General features: G+C 33.7%; 4 protein-coding genes across 5 annotated transcripts in view; 2 read left to right on the top strand and 2 right to left on the bottom strand.

Moving 5' to 3' along the window:
- Nucleotides 1-2,948, bottom strand: part of LOC106716141 (steroid hormone receptor ERR1) — a 37,407-nt gene extending 34,459 nt beyond the window's left edge. Inside the window, exons 1-2 of the mRNA XM_014509584.2 lie at nt 2,685-2,948; nt 2,172-2,261 (exon numbers count right to left, since the gene is read on the bottom strand). Coding sequence (XP_014365070.2) covers nt 2,172-2,180 — 9 coding nt within the window. The 5' untranslated portion in view covers nt 2,181-2,261; nt 2,685-2,948. The remainder of the gene's footprint in view (nt 1-2,171; nt 2,262-2,684) is intronic.
- A 1,442-nt stretch (nt 2,949-4,390) lies between these two features.
- Nucleotides 4,391-7,745, top strand: LOC106716152 (transmembrane emp24 domain-containing protein bai). Of its 2 annotated transcripts, XM_045681892.1 has the most exons (6): nt 4,391-4,708; nt 4,936-5,056; nt 5,969-6,039; nt 6,610-6,618; nt 6,919-7,045; nt 7,395-7,745. In XM_045681892.1, exons 1-6 carry the CDS (start codon nt 4,532-4,534, stop codon nt 7,514-7,516), a joined length of 627 nt encoding a protein of 208 aa, XP_045537848.1. In that variant the 5' UTR covers nt 4,391-4,531; the 3' UTR covers nt 7,517-7,745. The 2 variants fall into 2 exon arrangements, with proteins under 2 accessions (XP_045537848.1, XP_014365087.2); XM_014509601.2 differs by lacking the exon at nt 6,610-6,618 and having other exon boundaries at nt 7,395-7,739.
- A 1,198-nt stretch (nt 7,746-8,943) lies between these two features.
- LOC106716142 (zinc transporter 7) lies at nt 8,944-12,671 on the bottom strand. The gene is made up of 3 exons (XM_014509587.2): nt 12,209-12,671; nt 11,897-12,114; nt 8,944-10,479 (listed from the first exon to the last, which is right to left on the bottom strand). Exons 1-3 carry the CDS (start codon nt 12,396-12,398, stop codon nt 9,856-9,858), a joined length of 1,032 nt encoding a protein of 343 aa, XP_014365073.2. The 5' UTR covers nt 12,399-12,671; the 3' UTR covers nt 8,944-9,855.
- An 825-nt stretch (nt 12,672-13,496) lies between these two features.
- LOC106716145 (nucleolysin TIAR) lies at nt 13,497-19,456 on the top strand. The gene is made up of 4 exons (XM_045681830.1): nt 13,497-14,564; nt 14,648-14,743; nt 18,660-18,747; nt 19,317-19,456. The coding sequence occupies exons 1-4, from the start codon at nt 13,701-13,703 to the stop codon at nt 19,433-19,435; spliced, it is 1,167 nt and encodes a 388-aa protein (XP_045537786.1). The 5' UTR covers nt 13,497-13,700; the 3' UTR covers nt 19,436-19,456.
- Nucleotides 19,457-22,075: the final 2,619 nt, after the last annotated feature.

Genomic DNA, 22,075 nt, shown 5'->3' with positions numbered 1-22,075 from the left:
CTCTATGAATTGCACCCGTTACTAAATTCTTTAGATTCTTATAATAAACATGGTGAGCTGCTAAGTTTGTTTTGCGAGCTCGTTTTAATGCAGCATTTCGAAGAGATATCATCCGTTTTACTGTATCTGTTAGCCATGGACGCTGTTTCGCCTTAACTTGTATTTTACGTAGCGGGGCATGTTTTTCGAAAGCCTTTAACATTATTGCATTAAATATGGACACTAATTCGTTAATATCTATTCTATGTGGGTCTGGTATATCTTTAAGCTCAATGAGGATGTCAAAACACAATTTATTGTTATCTACAGAATGCAATGATCGTCTTATAATAGATTTCGTAATTTCTTTATTGCGCTTTATTTTAAATTTAGAAATAATAACAGCGTGATCACTTAGCGAAGGATTGTGTTTAACCACTGTGCTATCATGGATCGCTGGGGTATCGGTAATAATTAAGTCAATGAGAGTTCTAGATACTTCGGTTGTACGCGTTGGTTCTTGAACCAATTGATACAAGTTACGCTGTTTTAAGAAGGTTAAAAATTTAGTTGTATTAGGTTTATTAGGTTGCAACAGGTCAACGTTAAAATCTGTCATAATTATAATGTATTTGCAATGATTAAACACATTAAATGATTCGCTCAGAGCATCTAGAGCTTTGTCCACCGTGAGTGCTGACTCGGCTCTGTATGCCGTTCCTACGGCTACTTTAATTCCACCTAATAAAGATATTTCGAGCCACATCTGTTCGAGCTCCGAGGTTGGGTGCGGACAGGTACGCGCGTTTATACCGGATCGTACATAAAATCCTACTCCACCCCCACGATGTCCGGTGCGTCTAGGAATATGTCGTAAATGGTAATTGGGTATATTAGGAATATAATTTTCTTGTCCTTCATGAATCCAAGTCTCGTTTAAAGTACGTCAGGTTTCTGTTCATGCATCAATATTAATAGTTCGTCAAATCCAGTATTAAGCGATCTAATATTTAAGAGTCCAAGTTTTAAATACTTAAATTTGCAGTTAGCCATTGCCTAAAGTGAAATAGACAGTGTACACCGATTTAAATATAATAGTGTTTATGAGACATGTCATAATACTTATAAAGCAGCTTGATATGTGATAGTACCGAACAATACATGATAAAAACGTTAATTCAAAAATTAATGGTGTTTTAGAAGACGATAATACAAATAATATAAGGAAAAGATTGAAAAATAACGTACAAGGCGGCAAAATATGTATCTATTTCTCATTGTGAAAAAACTAGTCACAAAATATTTTATGTCAATATTTCGGTAGTGTAGTACTCACATGGTTGAATATCCCACCAAAATATCCAAAACTGTTGAAAAAGTATATTTTTTTACATATTTTTTTTTATCTCAGAGATTCAGATAAAAAATACCAATATAAAATATATCGGTTTTTCTGACCTTATCATTTTTTTGGTATTTGAGATCTATGATATCAGGTGAAACTGGTGTGGTGACATCAAGATATGGTGGCATTAAAAGCCATAACCAACATCCACAATCATGTTTTATATTTAAATATTAAACACATATTTGCTCATATAAAAATTAATATACTTTCATATTCTATAATTTGTACAATGTTATTAAAACTTTCAGTAACACTTTAGTATAAATAATCGCTGCTAGATGGAGCTATTTCAAAAGTTAATTTTGCAACTAAAGTCGTGGAGCAAACAGATAAATAACTTGTTCAGATAGATAATTTGTTTAATTATTAAATTTAACAAACAATTAAACAATCATGGAGATATTAAATTTGTTCATAGTTAATTAATTCACATCAAGACAAACTTTCTAATCTTTATATAGTGAAATTACTAAGATTTTGGTTTGATACTACATCAACTAGTACTAACAATTGTGTTTCAGAATAGAAAATTTTGTTAATTAACATAAATGATGCAGTTTTAACATTATAAATATATAAAAAAACACAATCTAAAGCCCTGACTAGGGGCAGGATCCTAGACTCTCACTGAGGGTCTCGGAACTTTTTTTTATATGTTTCAATTTTTTATATAAAATGCATTATAAATATGTGTTTCATGTAATAATTCCCAATTCAGTTTGTTAAGAATTAACATAACATTATTTTTAAAATAAGATTAACACCATTAGGAAAAAAATCTTACCTCATCCATTTGTTATTGACATTATTTGCATAAATCCAACAGTCATGTTAACAAGGTAACAGCAAGGTTGTAATTCCTATACAACGGTATCTGAAAAATTTATTCATAATAAAAAAAAACACTGTAAGAATGCTAAATAATGAAAAACTAAAGTATTAAAATGAAAGTGTTTTAGGAATGAATGAAGTTATTTTTAAATGTTCTGATTTAATAATATATTCTAAATAACGCTTTTAAAATTGTGGCATATATAATGGCAATAATTTTTATTATATACCTCATTAAATAATAAAAAAGTTTGTTCATAATAAATGTAAACTTCTAAATACACATTTCATTCATAAATGGCCTAGAATAAATTAAGCACTATTAATAAAATGCAACGCATAAGGCCAGAGTAGATAAAGCTACGTTGTAATTTAATACAGAGTCATTTAAATAATTATGCTACAAATAACACAATTCTGTATAACACTTCCACTAAACTATTATGTAAACATTTGTGAAACTTACGATAATTATCAACAATCCAAAATAACATTTACATCAAAGCAGTGTTCCTGAAACTTTTCTAGAATACAAATATCCACTAAATTCTTCACAATAATCCCACAAAGTTAAATTGTTTCATAATAATTAAAAATGTTTTGAACTGTCAGGTCTTTGGTCTAATAAGCTCTTGACACACTTAATACACAACTGTTACTCCTTTTATTGTTTATTACAACTTAAATCATTAAAAGTAAACTGTTTTATGTAAAATAAAACTTTTTGTTTATAAGTTTCAAAAATATCTAAGCATCAAACTAGGTTATTTTAATTGACATTTCGTAAGCGTTGACAGATTGACATTGACAATTAACATCGTAAAAGAGTAGGCAAAGGAAAAGGAAATTAAACATTTTCAAAAACAAAAACATGAAATTATTATACACTAGCTGTTCCAACTCTATCCACGAAGCTTTAAAAAAACGTATTAAGTGACCTATGTGTTGTCCCAGAGTATGTTCTACATCTGTGCGAAATTTCATCAAGATCCGTTCAGCCGTTTCGGAGAAACCATCAATCAAATATCTATACATCCATCAATCCACCTCGCATTTATTAATATGGCGTCTTTGAAATTTAGTTTCTTTTATTGTTTATTTTATCGTTGTTGGCAAAAAATAGTCATTGCAGACTTAAATCTCCCCAATAAAAAACGCCCTTCGATGATAATAGTTAATAGATATTGGTCCGGGAGCCAGCGACAGATTTTCATGACCAATCCCCTCCCAATCGAAAATTCGTAAAATGCAAAAAGGACTTATACTATGAATACTCGCGACCGTCAGCTGCGACTCCGTGGGTGGGGTGGGCAGTGGCAACCTCCCAAACATGAAGAAAAAAAAAATTTCAGTCATTTCCTCTCAAATAAAAATTTACCTGGTGATCGTTTATATGCTACTATTAATGAAAATTAATGTCAGCTTGCTGTATCTCGGTGGAAAGTGTGTCAGCTGGCACCTTGAAAGGTGTAACGCAACAGCATCTATGACCCACTGAAACTTATCAGCTGTCGACTTTTCCCTTGACTTACAGCTAGCTGATTTATTTTATTATTTACTAGAGTATTTTAACAATTCTCTGATAAATTTTCATCCGGGAGGAAATAACGTTTCTTAAGTATATTGTATATACTAGCGCGGATATTGTGACGACACACTTTACATTACACTAGCACAGCCAGCTGACGTATAATCCACCGTGTTATGGTCAGCTGACTATGTTTTTCTTTCAAAATACAACATAAACTATACTCTGATAAATTTTCAAATGAGAGGAAATGACTGAAAAAATTTTTTCTTTCTCCATGTTTGGGAGGCTGCCACTGTCCACCCCACCCACCTAGTCGCAGCTGACGGTCGCGAGTATTCATAGTATAAGTCCCTTATGCATTTTACGAAGTTTCGCTCGAGAGGAAATAATTGACAAAAAAATGCACCTGGCTCCCGGACCATATCTTCTAGTCCTCAGTGATCTCCGTCATCTTAAGCTATAACTAATAGATCATAAGGCGGCACGCCATTGTAAGCCGCTGAAAATTATTTAATTAATCATTTATTTTAGGAATCCAAATAAAAAGGTATGTAGAATTTTAAAATCTGGATAAAACACAAATTACCGTTCAAAACTATATTTTGTAAAAAATTTAATTTAAGAGATGACAACACTCAACTTTTTCTGAAAACGCCGACGTTTCTCGTTTTTCGGGCCAACTCATCGGTCTTTTGACTCAGAATATGTTTGTTTTTAGCTCATAAAGATATGAGTGGTAATTCCTTTGGTGTATGAAAAGTAACTTTCAGAATTGTTAAAACATGGAGGTACATTATCTCGTTTTCCTTTTGAGTATCTTCTGGCATGGTTGCCAAGGTATAATGTGGAGTTTGGCACCAAACACCCAAAAGTGTTTAAAGGAAGAATTACACGCTAATGTGCTTGTTGCTGGTGAATATGAAGTGGGAGAGGCTTCCGGACAGCGAGTAGATTACATAGTAAGTTAATATTCGCATTTCCTCCCAGCCATGAATATTTTGTTCAATGCAAATGGTGCTGCTACAATGAAACTCCCAAACCTATATTTACAATGCCGTTAATGCTATCTTCAAATACTTGCATCTTGTAATCTTGGTTTTGATCTTAATATCAAATGCTAAAAACATATCCTGGAAATACCTTTTAGATTTGTCATATACCTAACATTTCATTTTCTCTTATACAGGTTAGGGATTCAAAAGGACACATACTGTCACAGAAGGACTCAATAGCGAAAGGAAAGTTCACATTTGTCACTGAAACATATGACACATTTGAAGTTTGTTTTATATCAAAAGTGCCCCCAGGTAAGCATCATTTTTCGAAATTATTTAAAAAAAGAATACTTTTATATAAATCAGGAGGGAGTTAGACATATTGTGTTAACAAAATTCACATATATCATTAAATCATCCATCATATTTAGTATTATCTATGGCAGACATAAATTTACAACTTAAGGTTTAAATGTTTCTGTGGCATTTATCTTACTATAGATTTTTATTTAAGACTAGATTTTCAACGAGGCATCATCCATGCAAGATTAAAAAAAAAAAAAAAATAGCCTTCCCGACTATTTTTTATGACAAATTTAATCAAGATCCTAATTTTCTAATTGATTTATATTATTTTTCTGCCGTAAGAACCTTCTGACAATAAGAATTAACAAAAAAAAAAGTATTATTGCAAAGAATAATTATTACTGTCAAATTGGCCAAGCTGTTCATGTGCAACGTGTGACCAAGGGAAATAAGGATTCATTTTTACATATATTGAGATTAATTTTAAGAGACTAGCAGCAATATTCAGTTCTTAAATAACCTGAAACCTTCATAAACAATATTATTATTAATCATATATTATTCATGAAGCAATATGCTTACACAATGTCATTCAATTCAACTAGGATCTACAGTTTTGTACATTATAATGAATGTGTTGTTTAAACAGATGTTGCATTTAAATTGTATCTGTCTGTCTCTACATATCGTTCAGTTGAACCTAGATAAGTAAGTCATTCTGTCAAGTCTGGTTCTGATGGGCATCCTCCATAAGCAAGAAAGTGGGTGGAAACTTCTATGAGCAAGTAAAATATGGTGGTCCCTAGGCCTCTCACTTATCCAGGTTCGGCTGTATCTATTGGTTACTTGTGTTGGAAATAGAAATACTACTTTTGCATACGAAAATGGTGATCTTTATACGTTTTTAAATATTTACAGAGCGCAGGGGTGTCAGTCAAGAAGTTTTCTTAAACATTAAAGTTGGATTTGAGGCTAAAAATTATGAGGGTGTAAGTAATTCTTTATTTTTCATGATACAAATAAATTCTGTAAAAAATTTGTTCATTTAAGACTAGTTGTCGCCCGCAAAGCTGTGCGCACTGAATTAAAAGAAAAATTAGTAAGTATTCTATGAGTTCTTCCAGACTATGTTCTACATCTGTGCCAAATTTCATCAGATTTGTTGAGCCGTTCCGGAGATACCTTCTAAGCTCCATCTTATCTTTCGCAGTTATTAGTAATATTAATCTAAATATTAAAGTAGCTTTGAAAATATATTCATTGAATATAGTTAGTATATACCTTAAAAGTGTACTGTTGTCGTTACTTTTTCATATTCCAATTAGATAAATAGATTATTTTCAACTATTTTTACATAATTTAAATAAAATTTATTTATTAATTAAAACAATTTCAACACTATTTCACATAAAAATAACAAAATGTAAGGAACATTAACATATACTTGTATCCGAACTTATAATTAGATTTTTAATTTAATTTTTTATAATGAAAACACTAATTCCGTCATCTCTATTGTCGGTTGGTGATCTGTGGCACTGACAACTTCAATCTACTAGAACACTTGGGTAATAATGTGTGAGAGTTTGAAACAATCAACATTCTCTAATAACAGTTTGTGTGGACATTATTAATAAATACCTGTGTCTTTCTATGGGCAACGATCGCCTCGCTATTGCGACGAATCCAGGTGGCCGTTTTCTCGTTTTCCACCTTATGATATAAAAAAAAATGTTTCTGTTTTTTGCATGATATTGTATTGAAACTAATGTGCTTGTTTGGTCCCCTTCTCCTATGAAAAAATATATTGAATCATTCTAAGAAAGCTAAGAGATTTGTTATATTTATATATTATCATATGTCTACAGATTGGTGAGGCGGCCAAGCTGAAGCCAATGGAGTTGGAGTTGAAGAGATTGGAAGATCTCTCAGAAGCTATTGTTCAAGACTTTACTCTCATGAGGAAGAGAGAGGAGGAGATGCGAGATACCAACGGTTAGTCAATGTTACCATGTATTTTTATATACTAGTATATAGCACTCTTATATAGTCTAATATTAAGCTGAATAAAAACTATGACCTACATCAGTGATTCCCGAAGTGATCCAAAGAGACACAGATAAGAAAGACAAGGAGGAATTGTATGATCCTGGGAAATACAGTTCATTATCAACAAGTTGAAGAAGAAATTAAACAGCAAGAAGTTGACTAAAGAATTTATCAGAATCGGTTCGAATGAAGTATAATGTTTGTCAATTTCTGAAAAAACTTAGGATAGTGATTTGCACTTTTACATGCTGCAAGTCATTACCAACATGTTGAGATGTATGTTTTATTTTTTCAGAATCCACAAACAACCGAGTTCTATTCTTCAGTATATTCTCTATGGTATGCCTGTTGGGGTTGGCCACTTGGCAAGTTCTATATCTGCGTCGCTACTTCAAAGCCAAGAAGCTAATTGAATAACCTTATTAATAAAGCTGGTGAAGCGGCACAGTTCCTCCAACTTTTTGTATCCAAATATATTTTTTTTTGTTTCAAAATGTGGAGCAGTGCATATACTGCGTTGAACAAAGGTTCCACAGATAATAATGATCTTTTTTAAAATTAATTTCTACCAATTTATGATTCAACGTTATAGAGATAAATTGATGATATTTAAATGAAATTTTAAGGAACTGCAAAAACATTTAACCTTGGAGTAAATAATTACAGTACAAAATTTAAGTTTGCTGAATCTTTTTTTTACCAAAATGTTTATTTACTATGGCAACATTAAAATCTGTCAACAGATGTTTTATTTAAATCTTTTTTTAGCGATAATGCGCTGCACAGTCATATTACGTATTTAAAATTTAACATACTTGATTACTTAATGCAGATTATTTAAATATTTTTGTTGTATATGTTCATGTTCGAATGTGTCGTGTCTTAAAGTAAGGATGTATAAAATAATGTTTTTTTGGAAAATGTGTTTTATTTATAAATCTTTTTTTCATGCCAATTAATATCTTATTCACAAATTTTAAGGCCAAGTAATTATAAAACAAATGTAGAGCATACATTTATATGTAATTGCAGTTGCAGCCTTTTGTCCACACCAATTGGTATAGAACTTACCAAAGTTAGGGGTGACTAGATACTGACTACATAGTCAACCATGCTGGCATAGTGCAGGACAGTAGACTTTACACATCTTTTAATTACTTCAGATATGTTATCTTTTACCGTAAGAACGTCGGATAAATGTACACATAAAGAGCGGTACGTCTAGGTAATCGAACCAGGACGTATAGATTTTTTTTTAGATTTTGGGTAACATTGTGCAGTCTAGCTGTTGATTTCACTAATACTTTTTCTAAAATATCTAGATATTGTTAAAGACAAGTTTACGGCTATGAAAGACCACAATTACAAATAGAACAGGATAAATGTCGAAAATTAAACCAAATACGACATAAAAATGCTTTTTAATATTCATAATAAATAAAAAAATGTGATGTTCATAGATTTTTTCACGTCGCCTTTAATAATTATTGTTTTAATTAAAAAAAATTAAATGCAACTCAAGTTTGACAATTTATGTTTGGATACATACACAGATTAAATAAATTAATGATTCTACATAATTTATTTTTCCATACAAGAAATCATGGAATGTTTAATACAGAATCTGTATTATCTTCGTTGTTTACCACATATTCAAATTCAATACAATTCATAAGTAAATTAAAACGTAGCAAAATAATTCTTTATATGTATAAATAAAAAATATATGCACAAATGAAAATTAGTATTTAATATTTAAAAAAAGAACAATACTTTTAAATTAGTGTTGCCAGAAGTAAACAAATTCACTTCAAACGCTGATAAAGTACTATAATATTGCCCTCTGTCTACAATATTACAACCAAGCTTTTTGACACAAAAATGACAAAGAAATATTGATATCTCATAAAATTTATTGGTAACAATTTTTGTCAATTTTGTGCATTTATTCATAGCTGTTAAAAAAGTTTTTTTTATATTGTAGGGACGATAAATTGATAAACCCTGTAAGTTTGTTACCAGCCATTGAAAATGCCCTTATATGGAATCTAGCGGCAATTTTTTTTTTTACTTTTTTTGTTAACTAAGGCTAACAAAATGGCATGGCCACATTTATAAAAAATGTTTGGCGTATTTTATGGCTTGTTTATTACAAAAACAATTTGAAACTGTCATAATGAGAAACTAAATCTTTAAAAAAATGGAAACAAAGTATATCAAGTCTTAATAATCACATTTAACATAAAACAAATGCTTGAAACAAGCTTTTAGAAATTTCTTTATCCTAATTAACACTATTTACTAGCACGCATAATTCATTTTCTTTCATATAAAAACTTTTTAAACATTGCATAAAAAAATTGCAAACTTTCGGTTCTATTTTGGAACTATTGGGTTCTTATAATACTTTCCTTATATACAATTAATTGTTTGAATCAAAGATCAACTGTCGCAATAAGAGACTTCAAAAACTGTTTGATTCAAATACACATTTTATAATTTGATTATTTGAGTTTTTTTTTTTAAAACATTCACAGCATAATCAAACATGCAGCTCAAATAACCATATTTTAGTCTTTTTTAAGACTACACTATATCATTGGTATGTTTGGTTAAAATTAAGTTATCTATTACCACAGACATGATAAAAACCTTTCTGATTGCGCCTACTATTACAACAACCAATGATGATTCAAACAAGAACACTCCACTTTGTGGATATCTGTACATTTGTGACTTTTAGCTTACATTCAGGATCAAAGGGGGGAATAGTCCAACTGCACTGTGAGATGTTTGACGCCCGCCTCCCGGAATATCCTCCCGGCCTGCTCCGTCACGTAACGCGGGTCCACCTGTCGCGCCACTTCCAGCTTGATCGCGCCCACATGAACGTCACTGCACAGGGTCCAGAAGTGGGGCTCCTGCACCGCGTGCACGCCCGCCAGCCCGACCACACGCGTAAACAAATTGGGGAGAGCGCGCTCGATCGACGTTGGAGTCCGTTGCATGAGGACACCGGCGGAGTCACGCACTAGGGGGAGCACACTCGCCGCGATTAGCAACGCGATAGCCATAGAACAGATTGGGTCGGCTCGCATCCAGCCGAACGTGCGCATTAGTATGGCGGAAATTATGACACCGACGGAGCCGAGCGTGTCAGCTAGCACGTGGAGGAACACGCCTCGCATGATGGCGGAGCCAGCACCAGTGGGTGCCTCCATGTCGTCGTGGGAATGACCATGGCTGTGGTCGTGGTTGTGCGAGTGGCCGTGGCCACCGTGAGAGTGGCCATGTCCGTGGCCGTGATGGAAAGCATATATGCCGACCAGGTTCACTAAGAAACCGAGCACTGACACCAATAGAAGACGTTCGTGTTTAACCTGAAAAAAATGTTTTAAATTAAACAACTTTTTGCTCTCATTTGCTGCAGGTGCAATGTTTTCATATTCTAAATTCGCCAAGCTATTTAGTTTCTAAGTAACAATTTACCAGTTAATATTTTTATTGTAGTAATAAGATTGGGAGAGTTGGCGGGAAATTAATGTAAGCTATTTATTCTATGGGCAACTTTTATGTAAATTCAACTTTAAAGTTCTGAATTTAAGGTTGAAAATTTATTGGATGGCAACTATGGTAAAAGTATAATATGGGTTTTTATTGCAATCGATGCCTTTTCTTGCGATTCGTTCCGCCCGAATTACACTTACGACAATCTCTTATGTAATTTTCAAATTGAAAAATCGTTCCAACCGTTATATGTGTTGTAAAATACTTCGTTATTTACAAAAAATACTTTTCTTTATGTAAACAAACAAGTTAATAAATTTCAATATGGGTAGAAAATACAATTTTCTGTTATCTAATCTATGTATACAATAGTATTTCTCAGGCAACAAAATAAGTTGATTTTTAGTAATAAAACCTTATCAAGATGAATACATGAATGTTAAGTAACTTGAAACATGCTTTATCTGAGTGGCAGTGTTCAAAGTAGCTAATGTTATCATATTGCCACAGACTTATTTGATAATCAGAATTAAGAATTACTTTGACGTAACTATCAATTATTTAAAAAATTGTAATATAAAAAAAAAATATTTTCACATTAAAATAACTTGGTTATCTGTGTGTAAAGTCAGTTTTTGGATGATATTTTATGTGATAACATCATAAGAAAATATTGATGAAAAATTACATATTTTATGCAGCAAAGCTAAATGCTTAAGCTGATTTTGCTTCTATAGTTCGTTCTGCACTCATTCTTGCAGGCTTGGCTCATGCCAAATGTGACAACTAGTAATATGTTCCATGTACAACACATTATCCATTTGGTTGCTTGGATTCTTTGGAGAGTTGGATTGGCTGGAGTGAATCCCAATCCTGCTCACACGCAAAATACACGCCAGCCGAGGAGTTGCGGAAATCGAGCTCTTACAACTAACACATTATCACACCAAAAAACACAAAAAAATTGATCCTAAGTTCTCAAAGATTTACAACAAATAAATTTCTCAACTTTTTCCAGATTTGATTGAACCTATTCAAAGCTTTCTTGAAATTAGAGGTTTTACATACTCTTTATGACAATAACAGTTTTCAATGTCATTGCGGTTTTTCTGGAATATTCAACATTTACTGTATCCACAGTAAATTGCCAAAAAATACAATAAAAAAAACGTATACCCCACAACTACATTAAGCTCATAAAACTAATGTCTTTAATAGTTATTTCCTACCTATTAGAAAATTTAAAATAAATTGTAATAAGTTTTGTTTTAAGCGTAATAAAATATTTACCTCTGGAGGTTCAATGGCTCTTTCAACAGCTTCACTCATAATGAAGAAAGCAATGAACAAGAGGAAGAGGCCATTTACAAAACCAGCTAGGACTTCAGCCCTTGCATAGCCATATGAATAGCGCTCATTTGCTCTCCACTTAGACACAAGGGATGCTGCCAGGCCGGCCACCAGGCCCGTGCAATCAAAGAACATATGGAATGCATCAGAGATAAGACCTGAAAAATAAATTGTCTGTCAATACCATTTTACAGTTATTTGATGGTAAAGTACCATAATTTAAAAATTCAGATAATTTTGTAAGATACTCACCTAAGCTGTTAGTCCATATCCCATAAAAGAGCTCGACAAAAGCAAATGATAAGTTAAGTATTAAGAACATGAATAGGTTCCTAGAATTTTTATCCGAATAAATAAGTCTGAACCAGTTCTGAAATTTTTCACGTATCCCGCCTAAAGGTCCCCGCGGAATCCTCGTATCCTTCTGGGTGAGGGGCAACATCTTGTCACTTTAACTATTCAAGATTTCAACTCACGTCATTTCTGGCCTAATTGGCCAAATATCGTAAAAACACCAGTTTGCTGCATACGTGTACTACTCTTGCGGTTTCTAACCTCTTTTAATTAAAACAGTTTAACATTTACTAAGAGAGAAATTATAGAATTAAACGTGATTTATCTGTTAGATGCATAATCTTTACAAATTATACATCCTATAACAGAAAATTATCCTAAAATTGTGTAAACTTTTTCTCATCGTGTGACAATTTAAGCTAAATGACAAAGAGTAAGTATTGAGGAAACGTCAAAGTTACAATTTGACATTTTCTTGAAGCAAAGAATAGCAATAACTATTTTTGGACTATAAACCTCTAAAAAGGGTATATCTGGCAAATTTTATGACAGTTAAATTTTAATTTTAAACAATCCTTTTTTCATATTTTATTTTTTGATAAAAGTATGTTTTTAATATTAAGGTTACAAGACCTCTCAAATAATTATTTTATCTTTTTATCATTAGTTTAATAAACATGAAGCAGCAGCAGAAATAGAATAAAAAATTTACAGCCATTAGACGCTTATAAATATGTCAAATCGAATTATATAATATGCAACCTTTTTTATTTATCGCACTGTGTAAATCTTGTCACAAAAATTCAAATTGATGGCATTCTCTTTCTTTGTTTTATTTGTGTAATCTGCGTAACGCAAGCAATGCCAACACTAACTCGATCGCAATTGGCAAGTCTAAATTACTTTTGATAAACAACCAATAACTATACAGCAATAACTTGTTCAACATGTAAATGAAATAGCATATGTGATGATTCACAAACTTTCAAACGACACTCGTTTCCGGAAAAGTTTAATGTCATGTCTATGTTCGTTGCTCATATTGCTTATGGAAAGGATTTTTCATAACAAAATAAATAGTTAAATAGACTAATATTTCGTTTATTTTCTACTGAAACAAGTTGCTATTTATTTAATCAGTCAAATACGAAAAGATCAAAATTCAGACTGGAACTCAATGTCATAAAAATATTTTCGCGCCCATTATTTAAAATCATTCCACCGGAAATTCGTCTATAGATGCGTTTGTTTCCGAAAAGTGAACGTTTCACGAGTCAACAGCACAGCAACGTCGTTCGAGAAGTTCTAAGCGCTGTTTGCGACATTTTTCTTTCTTTTATCCGTCATCCAATGTTTTGTGTGATGAAATAACACGTTGATTAGCAAGTAATTTCGATTTTAGTGTTCATAGTCGTAATAAAGTAACTGCTAGATTACGATATAAGCTAATATGGGCGACGAAAGCCACCCGAAAACTCTCTACGTCGGTAATTTAGACGCGAGTGTGACAGAAGAATTTCTATGCGCGTTGTTCGGACAAATAGGCGAAGTTAAAGGCTGTAAAATAATACGTGAACCCGGCAACGATCCGTATGCGTTTCTCGAATTTACAAATCACACTTCAGCGGCTACAGCCCTGGCCGCCATGAACAAGCGAGTGTTTCTCGACAAGGAAATGAAGGTTAACTGGGCTACTAGTCCTGGCAATCAGCCGAAGACGGATACTAGCAACCATCACCATATATTTGTGGGTGATTTATCACCGGAGATCGAAACTCATATACTTCGTGAGGCCTTCGCACCGTTTGGTGAAATCTCTAATTGTCGAATAGTGCGTGATCCCCAGACTCTTAAATCTAAGGGTTACGCTTTTGTATCTTTTGTAAAGAAGGCTGATGCCGAAGCCGCCATCCAGTCGATGAACGGCCAGTGGTTGGGTTCGCGCTCTATACGTACAAATTGGTCAACACGTAAGCCACCGACCAATAGACCAAACGAAGGCACACCAAGTAGCAAACGAGTTAAGCAACCAACATTTGACGAGGTGTACAACCAAAGCTCACCGACAAATACGACCGTTTACTGCGGAGGCTTCACAAGTAATGTCATCACAGAGGAGCTGATGCAGAGTACATTCTCACAGTTTGGTCAGATACAGGATGTTAGAGTGTTTAGGGACAAAGGCTATGCCTTCATTAGGTTCACAACAAAAGAGGCCGCAGCCCATGCAATTGAAGCAACACATAACACAGAAATTAGCGGGCACACAGTTAAATGTTTCTGGGGTAAAGAGAATGGTGGCGGAGAGAACCAGGTATGACTTGTTGGTAAACATGCCACAGCTGAGGTGCAGTACTATTAGAATTTGATATTTATGTTACATTTGTAATATTTCAGAGTACAAATAACCCACCTGCAGCTGCAACAGCAATGGGAGCACAAACACAATACCCATATGCATATCAGCAAGGAATGGGCTATTGGTATGCACAGGTCAGTTACCATCACAAACATGTTTTAAGTCATTTAAAAAGAGATCTTGTTCTAACGTACACTTTCTGTCATTTTTATTGTGTGTCATTAAACCTTGTGTTAGATGATTTGTTTAAATTAGAACGGGAAGAATTTTTCCTTATCAAAAATAACCTCGCATATAGGTCAGACAGAGTTTGATGCCCTTCAGTTACATATTTTATCCAAACACAAGTTATTGTACTGTATGTTACAAACATCTTGGAAGTTCAGACCATTTCAGCAGTCCCTGTTCAGAACACAAATTTAGATTTAGTGGGGCATAAAGAGATGAGGGTGGAAGGCATTACGCAGGGTGCAGTTCAAAGCTAATCAAAAATATTAAAATCCATAATAAAACAACCAACACAATTCGAAAATAATCTTAAAAGAAATATTTTAACAACTTTCATGTTTGCTGATAGTACTTGACAACTTAGATGAAACAATAAAAATTCTAGATAAGGAACAGTTAGTTGAGTAACGTTCTTTTTTTCATAAAAACTATTTTTATATAGTGACAAAAGTTTTATTTGTATTATTAAATAAAGCAAAGTATAAAATTGACGACAGGCAGGCTGTAAAAATTAAGCCAAAACATTAAGGTTTATAAATACTCCGACCCCATGTGAGTGAGAAATGGCCAGGAAGATAATGATGGCCAGGAACTTATTTAAAGTATTAAATATTACAATGGTATTCTTAGCTGTTATGTGACTGCAATTCTTATCTTTAGTGTTTTATCTGAATGCTTTGAGTCACCTTTTTAATGGTTAAAGACACATAAGTAATAATGCATATTCAAAAATGCATTATTCAACACTAGCTGTTGTCTACGACTTCCGCCATCTATAATTCAATAAAAACTGATCATTTATTCCTCAAAATTTTACTAAAAATTTGTGAAAAGCAATTTACTATCATGGGGACTTTGTTTTTCCCGCCCATGTGCTGTTGTATATTACATTCTATTCTATTGTGATAAACTAGTAGGAATACATCCTGCCGGAACCATAAACAATCTAGAGTAATTGAATAATTTAGTATGTGCACTAAACCACAGAGTATAATAATTTATGTAAATTTTTATATACATTTGTTTAGCGATTTTGCTCATACCTGTAACAAACCATCAAAATATCCAAATATTTAAAATATGAAAGAAAGTAAAAGATTAAAGATATATTTTTTTTAAGATTATGATTCTGTTAAGAAAAATTGATTTATTTTGATTGAATATTTGTGGGTGTCTTTTTTTTTGCAACATGCTTGATTTTAAATTTTGAACTTTTGGTAATGGAAAATTATAAAACATTTGATTTCTATTGAAATAATAAGGTACTAACTTGGTACATTTGTGACATTATAAATGGCCAAATTGACCAAAAGCTAAATCTGTTTTCTTTGTTTGAAAAACACAAAGACAGACATGATTCATACAATTCAACCATCTAGAATGACTCTCTCATTTGAAATAGATGTGTTGAATTTGACACTATTATGGACTGTTATAACTTTTTTTATTATCCAATCCAAAATTTTAATAATATTATAAATGCGAAACTTTAGATGGATAGATATTTGTTAGAAGGTATTACCAGAACAGCTAAATCGATCTGGTTGAAATTTGGCATAAATGTAAAACGTCTGGAAGAAAACATAGGCTAATGATGAAGTTTTTTCTTAAATTTCCTCGCCTACGGAGTACAGATAGTAATAAAAGAAATATTGTACTTTACATATCAGTTAAGGTTAACTTTAAATATACTTTTAATTCCGTCCAAGTATGAGGTGGGGGTCTTTAAGAGTAGAGTGAATAGGCATTTACAAAACTAGCGTGTACCATCTTTAGACCACATCATCACTTCGACGGATGGTATCGTGGTCAAGCTCTAGCTTTTTTAATATTAAAAAAAAATTCAAAAAACGAACATAGTAGCTTTTAAATATCAATTTTAATAGAATATCAAGTTTTCGGTATGAATAGTTGAATTATTTTCAGTGTGAATTTCATGTAACAATATTGTCTATGACCTTAATTACTTTGGCAGTACCACTACAGAGTATCACATAGAAATGCCCCTATATTGTTGCTCAAGTGAGATAAGAACTATTAGACTAATAGACACATATTGATTATTTTGTTCTCCATCTTTTAAATTCTGAATGATCTGAAATCTATCATAAAAAATACCAGGATCCTAACAACGGCTAATTGATATATGTTCATCAACATTCCTTAATTAATAAAATACATATATTTGTTATACTATAGTCCAGGGATTCCCAAAGACCTCTTGGGTTCGATATCGAACTTAAAGCATTGCTAATTCTAACTCTGTCTTCTATTGACCTAAGTCAGAATGAAAAATAATAATAATTGATTTTAAAAGTAGGTAATTTGACCATGGGGGTCTGTGGTAACGGTTCATTTTGGAAAAGGGGGTCACTTGTCCAAAATAGTTTGGGGATACCTGCTTTAAACAATACTAATACTTTATGTAATATGCTATTTTCTAATACCAATGTTGTCTTACTTTAAATATTATCTTAAAATTATATGAAAACATTTGTAAACAATATGCGAAAATTTGCAATCAACAATTTTGTTAACTTGCACATATTGTTTTGCATGTTATGAATGAATTTGCATTATCTTAATATTGCTTAAAACTGCGTAAAATGTATTTTTTTTATTTACATTGACTGAAGGCAATTGTTATAAGGTCGGCGAAAAATAACAGCTGATTTTTATATTTTAAAATTTAGAAATCTCTAAGTAAATATTGAATTTATGTTTAGTAGATTTTCATTGTTTGCACTTCAGAGCAGTCAAATCTGTCTGGTGGTCCCTAAAGTGACACGACCAGTAGCTAGCACCCACAAAGCTGAGGCGCCCAGCACCCCTTGCACACATGGGTTAAGATTGCCCTTATATGAAATCATATTGTTACCTCATTCAATATCTTTGAAAAAAACAGAGAACAACATCTGGAATTTCATAGTTAGCAGAGGGCACAAAATATATGGGTCTAATAACAATTATATTTATATAATTTAGTATATAAAGTGTTGTAAAACTTGATTTATTTTGTTTGTAAAATTAATTATATATTAATATTCAATATGTAAATTTTCATAGTTTCAAAGTAATATTGCATATGCATTAATTCAAAGAAAAGTAGGCTACCTTATATAACAAACTAGTATGAAATATTCTGTTAACAATATATGAAACTTGGTCCAAAGAGACTTTTTTTTTTAATTTAACTATATTTTATTCTATCAACATATACATTATTTGGATAGAATATCTTACTTATGTTTAGATGGATGGATGTTCGATGAAGGTATCTCCGTTTTGGACATACCTTCAATAGATCTTGATAAAAATTTGGCACAGATGTAGAACATGATCCGGAACACATAAGCTTATTTTTAAGTAGCTAGTATGCTATAAAGAAATTAATAACCTTGATTAATTATTCATATATGTGGCTTGTAATTGTATGATACAATATTTGTGTTTGATTTTAATACTTTTATTTAATTATATAATTATAACACTACTAGCTGTTGCCCGCGAAACTGTCCGCACGGAATTAAATAACAAAAAAATTAATAGCCTATGTGTTCTTCCAGACTATGTTCTATATGTATGACAAATTTCACCAATATCCATTAAACCATTCTGGAGATACCTTCAAATAAACATCCATCTAAACATTCGCATCAATAATATTAGTAAGATTTAACTAAAAGAGGGTTCTTAATACAACTGTGGCAAATATTCTACTCTGATAGAACCAGTTTAGTTTATGATATCAGGTCTTTATATATTTTAAATGGCTTTAGTATTCCGTAATATGAAGGTAATTTGATTAATGTTTTATTCCAGGGCTACCCAGCTATTCAGGGCTATATGGCGCCTGGATATTACCAGCAATATCCCACCGCTTATAGCAATCCTCAGGCGGCTGCTGCTGGTAAGTATTTCTTCTTTGTATAGTACATTTCCTGACTGATATTCTGATCAAAGTTGCAGAATACTGAACTTTGGGCAACATCTATAATTAGTAGTAGTTGGTGCCATTTGCCTATATATTTCTTTTAATAATTTTATATATTTGTGACGTGTAAATTTGGATTTTAGGTATTTCCAAAAAATAATTACTATATAGTATGTTTCATGTTTTGTATATAAGAAAAAATGAAGTTTTCTATAAAATGTACAGTTTTAATAGCATTGCTATCAGCAGTTATCCCTTATCTTGCTTCTCTCTTATCTCTGTGTGATACTGTGCCGCTATTTAGTGCAAAACTATGTATTGACAATACAAACTTGTTATTTTTATTTTACGTAAAATCTATTTTTACTTTAGGTGGAATTGCATACTAACAGCTTCCAGACCATTGCATCTTGGCTTAGGGAGTCAGTGCATGTGTTAATCGATTGAGGAGTGTTGTTAGCTTTCGCGTCAAATTATTAGAAAATCGTAAGTTAACAGAGTACTAGATATTGATTATTTATAAATATATGTTTATTTTGTTTCAGCGGGCTATCGCATGAGCATGCCTGGTGGCGCCGGCGCCGGGGCGTCGTGGGGCGGCACAGCGCAGCCCCTCATGTACGCCTCCGCGGCCATGCCCTCCGCGCAGTACCCCTCGCAGTAGCGCCCCGCGCGAGCCCCGCCCCCCGCCGCCCCGCGCCCCGCCCCCCACCACCGCCCCGCGACAACCCCGCGCTCTTTGACACTGCTACCTGCGCCCGAGTCCGCGTATGTTGAGGCGCGGACACACGCAATAACTAGATATACACACACGGGTCATATACGTTGACATACGAGATGTCTCAGTCTCGAAATGCATATCCTTTTGTTGACCTTAATCGTCACATTGACACCTGTCAGTGTGACATGTCCAATGTTGGCGGCCAAATTACTCTATGACGCCGAGCGCGGGATTCTAGGGATTAGTTAGGCTAGAGGTAACAGATTGTTGAGCTAAGATGGGGAATATTTTTTTTCTTCGTAGCTCAACGTGTAAATGGCAATAACCGACCGTCTTTGTTAGTTTAATTTGAGATCGCTTGTTACAATCTCTGTCTTTGTTAGACGATCGAGTTTACGCTGACTGCTGTTTAGTCTAAGCTTCTAGGGAGAAATGGAAAATAGTCCTAATATTGGTTTTTGTTTCTAAATGTTTCGTTTGTTCCACATTTCGCATCACCTTCTTTTCATTTGATCGATTTGATTTGGTACATTCCATTCCATAAACCTAATGTACCACGTCATCCTCATCTCCAATGCTATTGTATTATTTCCCAAGATCATCAAGCGGGCAATGCCGAGTACTTTATTCACTAACGGATCTATATCCGTACCATACTTCATGTTGTTGACTGTAAAGTCAAATTCCAAGTGCCTATAAATATGGTAATGTTTGTTATCAGGCGAGTCTGCTTGATTTTGTTACTTTATAATATCGTTTCCGTTGTTTGGGGACGATATATTCTCAGACGAGATTGAACCATTTGCTATATTAATAAACTGTGACAATACCATGTTGCCATTTCAATCAACTTGTAACATCGAGGTCGATTTATTTTCATAAGTAGACGTAAGCATCTCAACCGTACAGGAGTTAGCTCCTCGTTAGTCTAGGTTTATGTAAAGCTTTAAGACGTCCGGTCGCCGCGAGGGGGCGCCGTCGGCGGCGTCCGGACCACATACAGTATTCAATATACTCAAACTGACATCACAAGGTGACACGCTAGCAGTCTCAAAGAACGTCTCCGTCACTGCGGCGTCACCTCGGGGGACTGACGGCGTCACCTCGGGGGACTGACGGCGTCACCTCGGGGGACTGACGACGTCACCTCGGGGGACTGACGACGTCACCTCGGGGGACTGACGACGTCACATGAGGGCAGGGGAGTGACGCGAAGTGAACGTCGTGCGTACTGCAAGAGGTCGGCGGAGAACGCTCGCCGGCGTAGATAGGTCATAACGAAATAAATTATAAATTTTTTAAAAAAGTTATAAATATATATAGGTGGGGTGTGTGGGGGAGGGTGGGGTGGGGGCGGGGTGGGGCGCAGCCTCGTGTACATACGTTATATTTATTGCGGCCGCAGTGAGTGAGCGGCGGCTCGCGGCCCCGACCGCTGTACGCGCCAGCCGGTTGCCCTATTTATGATTATTAAGTTCGGCACATGTTGTTTTGTTTGACCTGAATTGTTATGATTTATTGTATGGTAACACTGGTGTGTCAATAAAGCAGTGGGTCTGGGACGCCGGGTGTTTGATTTGCCGTCGATATCTATTATCTGTTATATTACATATTATTATTTACTATATATTACATGGGAATCGCGTTTATTTCTGGGTCCAAATTGTACGCCGGCATTTCGGCGCCTCCCTTGCTCGATGTCTGCGGCATATAACGATCGGATGAGAAATTGTTGTAAACGTCTGAACGTCATTTTGTAAAAGGAAAAATAAATAGTATAAGTTGAAATAAGAAAAGTTTTGATTATCGCCTTTTTAAAATAATTTGTGTGACAATCTATCTTCATCATAGCAAAATCCTCAACCACCAGAGTCGAGTGATCTTACTCCATATTATAAGGTTTAGATGGATGGATGTTTGTTAAAAGGTATCATCGAAATGGTTCAAGGGATCTTAATGAAATTTGGCCCAGATGTAGAACAAATCTTGAAGACCACATAGGTTACTTGTTAAGTTTTTTGAATTCCGCGCGGACGGAGTCGTGAGCGACAGTATGATAAATAAAGAAATAAGAAATTTATAATCAAATAAGCAAAGAGAACTTTAAAGTAAATCTGGAAAATATCAACTTACATCCCCAAAACTAGCGTTTATTTACATTTACAAGTCTTACTTTGTGTACGAAAGAGACTTAGTATGAGAAGCAGATGTGAAGAAATGTGCTCAAGGCTAATTCTACACGAGTTAATTGATAAATCTTCTTCAGGTAATAAAACTAGAGGCTTTGTAATAGAACTAGTCATAACACAAATAAGTCATAAAGGTGCCAGGTCCTAGAGTGCATCCGACTGATTCATGTACCTGGGCGTCCGAAACGGGTATAATGTCCCTGCATAAGAAAGTATACTTACTAAAAAAAACGTCCGTGAGTTTCGATTTTCTTAATTTATTGCCCTTTACTGTCACAACACAAATAATTTTGTTGTTTATACTTTGCGTTAAGCTTATGAATAAAAATTCTAACCGTGATAATCTTCAAACACAAAAAGCTTCAATTTATTTAAATATAGGAATGCAACTCAT

The sequence above is a fragment of the Papilio machaon genome, chromosome 17, assembly GCF_912999745.1.
Source record: "Papilio machaon chromosome 17, ilPapMach1.1, whole genome shotgun sequence".
NCBI classification, from domain to species: Eukaryota; Metazoa; Arthropoda; class Insecta; order Lepidoptera; family Papilionidae; genus Papilio; species Papilio machaon.
The sequence above is the reverse complement of the archived record's forward strand: the minus strand, read 5'-3'. Positions and strand labels throughout refer to the sequence as shown.

What these genes read in the sequence shown, in the direction of transcription:
- LOC106716152 (XM_045681892.1), top strand. Translation starts at nt 4,532, where the DNA reads ATGGAGGTACATTATCTCGTTTTCCTTTTGAGTATCTTCTGGCATGGT. An exon ending in GACAGCGAGTAGATTACATA is followed by an intron (nt 4,709 to 4,935) that starts GTAAGTTAATAT and finishes TCTCTTATACAG; the next exon opens with GTTAGGGATTCAAAAGGACA. An exon ending in TATATCAAAAGTGCCCCCAG is followed by an intron (nt 5,057 to 5,968) that starts GTAAGCATCATT and finishes AAATATTTACAG; the next exon opens with AGCGCAGGGGTGTCAGTCAA.
- LOC106716142 (XM_014509587.2), bottom strand. Translation starts at nt 12,398, where the DNA reads ATGTTGCCCCTCACCCAGAAGGATACGAGGATTCCGCGGGGACCTTTA. An exon ending in GATATGGACTAACAGCTTAG is followed by an intron (nt 12,115 to 12,208) that starts GTGAGTATCTTA and finishes TTTATTTTTCAG; the next exon opens with GTCTTATCTCTGATGCATTC. An exon ending in GAGCCATTGAACCTCCAGAG is followed by an intron (nt 10,480 to 11,896) that starts GTAAATATTTTA and finishes CATTTTTTTCAG; the next exon opens with GTTAAACACGAACGTCTTCT.
- LOC106716145 (XM_045681830.1), top strand. Translation starts at nt 13,701, where the DNA reads ATGGGCGACGAAAGCCACCCGAAAACTCTCTACGTCGGTAATTTAGAC. An exon ending in TGGGCTATTGGTATGCACAG is followed by an intron (nt 14,744 to 18,659) that starts GTCAGTTACCAT and finishes GTTTTATTCCAG; the next exon opens with GGCTACCCAGCTATTCAGGG. An exon ending in TCCTCAGGCGGCTGCTGCTG is followed by an intron (nt 18,748 to 19,316) that starts GTAAGTATTTCT and finishes ATTTTGTTTCAG; the next exon opens with CGGGCTATCGCATGAGCATG.